Here is a 4,752-nt window from a genome sequence, read left to right as displayed (position 1 = left end):
ATAACTAGCAGCACTAAAAATATGGTAGCATTATAGCATATAGTTTTATTAGTTTACAGCTTTTCCCTTTTTTTCTGTTTGCGGTAATAATTCCCCAGCAGTCACTGCTATCATGGCTATGAACTGCCATCCTTCATGGTCTCTAACTGAGCGGTTTAAATCCTGGCCTTCTCTAACTCGTCTCTAAACTGATGTCTAGCTGATGGACTCTCCCCGAAAACAGCCAGGAAGAAAGTAATGGTAGCCAGAAAGAGGAGTTTGTGACGGGGCCAGACTAGTGACGGGTCAGGTTGGTCCAATTAATGAAAGTGAAAATTACTACCTTCAGGGCTGCTCGAAGCCACCACCAGTAGTCTCTCTCTTTGTTCTTATCAATAAGAGTTGCTGTCAGTCTCCTTTCTCTTTCTTTTGCCTATGATGCAACAAAGTCACGTGGCTAGTACAGTTAGGTGTACTTACATAATGGCTACTACTGCTGTTCCGAAGTTATGGCGGATTGGAGGAGTTTTTGTTACAACAATGGCACCATTTTACATCTACAGGAGAGCCTACTGCTCCTCTACAGTGACTAACAAGACTCCATCACTGGTTCTGTATCAGTATCAGACCTGTCCTTTCTGTTGCAAGACAAGAGCATTCTTAAACTATTATGGACTCCAGTATCAGATTGTTGAAGTGAACCCTCTCTCCAGGAAAGAGATAAAGTTTTCAAAGTACAAGAAAGTGCCACTTCTAACAGCTGGGGACGTGCAAGTATGTAAATACTAAAAGTAATATTAAAATATTATCGGAGGCAGCCATTGGGTGAGCTTACCTGTACCTTTAATTAGAATTAACGAGATGTACCGTATAGACCTTTACAATTAACATGTAGCCGCCATAATTGAAGTGTGAATATAATTCAATCATGTGGCAATAAAAATTCATTTTTGTAAATTCATGAAATAAAATTAATGAATATCATAATATCAAGTAGTAAGATAAATCTCCTCTAAAATCATAATATTCTTCTGCGGCAGGTGAATGACTCCAGCCTCATAGCCAGTGTCCTTCGGTCGTCCATGATCCTCGGTAAACCAGTCTCCAGGGTACTTAACATGTACCCAGAGATTGAGTTTTATGACGCAACTAATAAAACCCCAGTCAAAGAAAGAGCCAACAAATACTTTCTAATGTACGGAGAGAGAAGCACTCCTCCATTGAATGAACTAAGGTACAGAGAAGATTTTAAAATAATAATAATAATTTATTTATTTATTTATTTATTTTTTAGGGAGGAGAGGGAATGGAGGGAATGGGTTGATACTCACTTGGTTCACACCTTCTCTCCTAATATTTACCGGACCCTTCGGGAATCTTGGCAAGCGTTCCAGTACATATCAGAAGTTGGTAATTTCAATCCGTTGGAAAGGGCAGCTGCTAGATACTTTGGGACAATAATGATGTACTTTATTGGGAAAAGAATAAAGAAAAAGTAATTATAAAGAAATAATGGTCTAAGAGATGTATTTTAACATAATAATAAACAGGTATAGATTGAAGGAAGATGTGAGACAGTCACTTTATGACGAATGCAACAAGTGGACAGCTGCCATAGGAAAGAACAGGAGGTATATGGGTGGAGACAAACCTAACCTAGCGGACCTGGTATGTGATCCTGTTAAAGATTGGTATTGGTTACTCGTGTTTATAATTTTGATCATTTTCCATTAGTCGGTTTATGGGGCACTGACAGCTCTTGAAGGATTGGACACGTTTGATGACATGATGAAGAACACTTCAATAAAGAAATGGTATGGGTCCATGAAGCAATGTGTGGATGGACATGAAGGAGCAACTGATAAACAATAATAACAACAACAACAACAATAATAATAATAATAATAATAATAATTGGTCATTTTAGCATGTGTAGCATCTGGTGTAGCATTGTAATGTCAAGTATCAACACTCAAAATGAACAATTGAACATAATTGGAGGAGGTGTGGCTCAATGCTTTAGTGCAGTGGGTGGGGCTTGTAACTAATGGACAGGAGAATTTGCTGACTGGACGAACTAAAAATAGAGACAGGAGTAGCCTTTATAAAAGGAGGAGAGAGAGAGGGAGCAGGAGAGATAGATATGGCATCAGGAGTGAGTGACTGTACAGTGAATATCTCTACTGCTGATGGAGGGACAGAACTGGACTTTTCTTTAAAAGAACCTCCACATTCATGGAAACAGCTCCAAAGCTGCGAGGAGTTTGTAGGAGCTAAAAGAAGCAAGCACACGATGGTGGCCTGGGACGACAAGGTGTACGTGTTTGGAGGTGACAATGGGAAGAGAATGTTGAACGATTTCCTTGTCTCTCATGTAAACGACTCCAGCTGGGCCAGGGTTGTCATAACAGGAGGCCAGGCCCCGCCCCCTAGGTACCACCATTCAGCTGTTGTGTTCCGTAACTCTATGTTTATATTTGGAGGCTACACCACTGGCGATATTAATTCGAATTCTAATTTAAGGAACAAGAATGATCTTTACGAATATAATTTCACGACCAGTCAGTGGATTGACTGGGCCGATAAGGTAACTGGACCACTCCCACCTGCTCGCTCCGCCCACGGAGCCGTCATATATGATAACAGATTGTGGATATTTGCCGGTTACGATGGAAACACTCGACTGAACGACATGTGGTCTATTGATCTTACAAGTGCCACGCCTACCTGGGAGAGAATCGACCAATCAGGTGACAGCCCTCCCACTTGCTGTAATTTCCCAGTGGCAGTTGTTGGTCGGAGTATGTACATGTTCTCTGGTCAGAGTGGAGCTAAGATCACTAACAACATGTATGAGTTCAAGTTTAACGAGAGACTGTGGGTCCGTATTCCAACGGAGCACCTGCTGAAAGGAGACACTGCCCCTCCTCAGAGGAGGTATGGCCACAGTATGGTCGCTTATGCTGGCCAGCTGTACGTGTTTGGAGGAGCAGCTGATGGTATTTTAGATAATGAGGTTCACTGCTTCAACGTTGAGACTAGGAACTGGTCGATTATAAAACCTTATGATGGAAGTCAAGTACCTTCAGCCAGGGTGTTCCACACTGCGGCAGTCTCCAGGGACTGTATGTACGTGTTTGGAGGTACGGTTGACTCCATTGCTAGCAGAAGTGGAGAACTGTTTCGCTTTAAGTTCTCGTCCTTCCCTCCCTGTACTTTGATAAAGGACCTCACCAAACTCCTCCATGATCTTCCTCTTTGTGACGTTCATTTCATCGTGGGTGACAAAGAGAGGAACATCATTAAAGCACATGCCGCCATTGCTGCTGCTCGCTCTCCTTATCTCCGTAGGAAGATCCTTGAAGCTTATGAGAAACCTTCAGGAGAAGAAGAACTCCCGCCATTCATTCCTTCGTCTCCTGTAGAGGTCACTCTTGGGGGTGTGTCCACGTCCACATTCTCTCATTCCATGTATTACATGTATACCGATCGGATTCATCCGGAGCTTGAAGCCCCACCCCAGGGGGACCAGGTTCTGCTCATGATGGAACTCTACAAGTTTTCGTTGCTTTTGGAGGCTCGGAGACTTGAGCTGTTGTGTATGCAGTATCTTGAGGCTTCAGTAAATGTTGATAATGTCCTTCTGGTTCTTGAGAATGCGTCAGAGTTGAACCTCCAGCGACTGAAGGAATACTGCATGAAGTTTATAGTGAGGGAGAATAATTATCGCAAGATAATAATGATGCAGTCGTTTGAGAGGCTAGACCACCCCCTGATGGTGCAGATAGTTAGACGCCAGCAGTACAGGTCCCGCCCTACCTCTCCCAGCCCAGAGTCCGATGATCAGCCATTACCTTCAACCCTTCAAGATGACCTTAGGCTGTTCCTATTATCAGACTATGGTCGTCCATTATCAGATATTGTTCTTAAAGTTGGTGATCAAAAGGTCTTGGCACACAAACCTTTACTAGCTGCCCGTTGCTCTTATTTTGAAGCTTTCTTTCGCTCGTTTATGCCGTCAGACAATCAAATAGAGATATCATTTGGGAGGACTGTCCCAAGCCAGCAAGCGTTCCAATCCCTCCTTAAATACGTTTATTATGGAGACACTGATGTCCCTCCTGAAGATGCTCTATACATATTCTCAGCTCCTAACTTCTTTGGATTCTCCAACAACTGCTTACACATCCATTGTAAAGCAATCCTGGAACAGAACATTAGCATCAGTAACGTAGTCTCTCTATTGGAAGCATCTGATCTCATTTCACTGGCAGAGATGAAGGAACATTGTCTTAAACTTATTTCTGAACATTTTCCATCTCTTGTTCATCAGCCGGAGTTCAGGGACTTGAATAAATCTCTCCTTCTTGACGTTCTGGAAGTGATTGCAAAGAAAATTGCTTAAACAACCAATCTATTATTTTTTTTTTTTATTTTTTTTTTTATCATCATTATTATTTATCATCAGTTATCTTTCTTGTTAGAACAATTATAGTATTTTTTGTTAATTTTTATAAGTACTTGTACAAGCAACTGTTTAAACGTTTATTCTTGCACTAAAATAAGATCCACTCTCAGTTAGTTTGACTGTTCCTTTTATGTGCCCATTGTTCACTTGTTTTTGGAGATTGTCACGACCTTTGATCCCATCAGTGTCCTTGGAAAGATTGAACCAAATCTACAGAAAATTAATAATATAAAATTGGAAAATTATATGGAAAGTTTTTCCCAAAAATGGTTCCGAAATCACTTCAATTTTAAAAATACATTTCC

At 41.3% G+C, this 4,752-nt stretch overlaps 3 protein-coding genes and 1 long non-coding RNA gene across 5 annotated transcripts in view; 2 read left to right on the top strand and 2 right to left on the bottom strand.

The window, feature by feature from the left end:
• The window catches only part of LOC109589083 (uncharacterized), a 1,193-nt gene extending 1,057 nt beyond the window's left edge, over positions 1-136 (bottom strand). The window contains exon 1 of the long non-coding RNA XR_002188512.1: positions 58-136. This is a non-coding gene — a long non-coding RNA (uncharacterized LOC109589083). The remainder of the gene's footprint in view (positions 1-57) is intronic.
• Positions 1-1,957, top strand: part of LOC100638237 (prostaglandin E synthase 2-like) — a 3,360-nt gene extending 1,403 nt beyond the window's left edge. Inside the window, exons 1-5 of one of the 2 annotated variants that reach the window (XM_011409691.2) lie at positions 322-753; positions 1,020-1,213; positions 1,274-1,474; positions 1,530-1,647; positions 1,714-1,957. In XM_011409691.2, coding sequence (XP_011407993.2) covers positions 415-753; positions 1,020-1,213; positions 1,274-1,474; positions 1,530-1,647; positions 1,714-1,851 — 990 coding nt within the window. In that variant the 5' untranslated portion in view covers positions 322-414 and the 3' untranslated portion in view covers positions 1,852-1,957. Of the gene's footprint in view, positions 1-321; positions 754-1,019; positions 1,214-1,273; positions 1,475-1,529; positions 1,648-1,713 lie in introns of those variants that run through there. The other variant, XM_020005207.1, reaches the window with a different exon arrangement.
• Positions 1,958-2,000: 43 nt separating this feature from the next.
• LOC100638110 (leucine-zipper-like transcriptional regulator 1) lies at positions 2,001-4,578 on the top strand. The gene has a single exon (XM_003390855.3). The coding sequence runs from the start codon at positions 2,123-2,125 to the stop codon at positions 4,382-4,384; it is 2,262 nt and encodes a 753-aa protein (XP_003390903.1). The 5' UTR covers positions 2,001-2,122; the 3' UTR covers positions 4,385-4,578.
• Positions 4,517-4,752, bottom strand: part of LOC105315153 (peroxidasin-like) — a gene marked incomplete at its 5' end in the record, with an annotated part of 3,457 nt that continues 3,221 nt past the window's right edge. The window contains one exon of the mRNA XM_011409690.1: positions 4,517-4,657. Within this exon, the coding sequence (XP_011407992.1) occupies positions 4,517-4,657 (141 nt within the window). The remainder of the gene's footprint in view (positions 4,658-4,752) is intronic.

Source organism: Amphimedon queenslandica, unplaced genomic scaffold (assembly GCF_000090795.2).
Source record: "Amphimedon queenslandica unplaced genomic scaffold, v1.1 AMPQUscaffold_11648, whole genome shotgun sequence".
NCBI classification, from domain to species: Eukaryota; Metazoa; Porifera; class Demospongiae; order Haplosclerida; family Niphatidae; genus Amphimedon; species Amphimedon queenslandica.
The sequence above is the reverse complement of the archived record's forward strand: the minus strand, read 5'-3'. Positions and strand labels throughout refer to the sequence as shown.

Bases quoted from the DNA above. Each gene is read 5' to 3' on its own strand.
- LOC100638110 (XM_003390855.3), top strand. From the start codon at position 2,123: ATGGCATCAGGAGTGAGTGACTGTACAGTGAATATCTCTACTGCTGAT.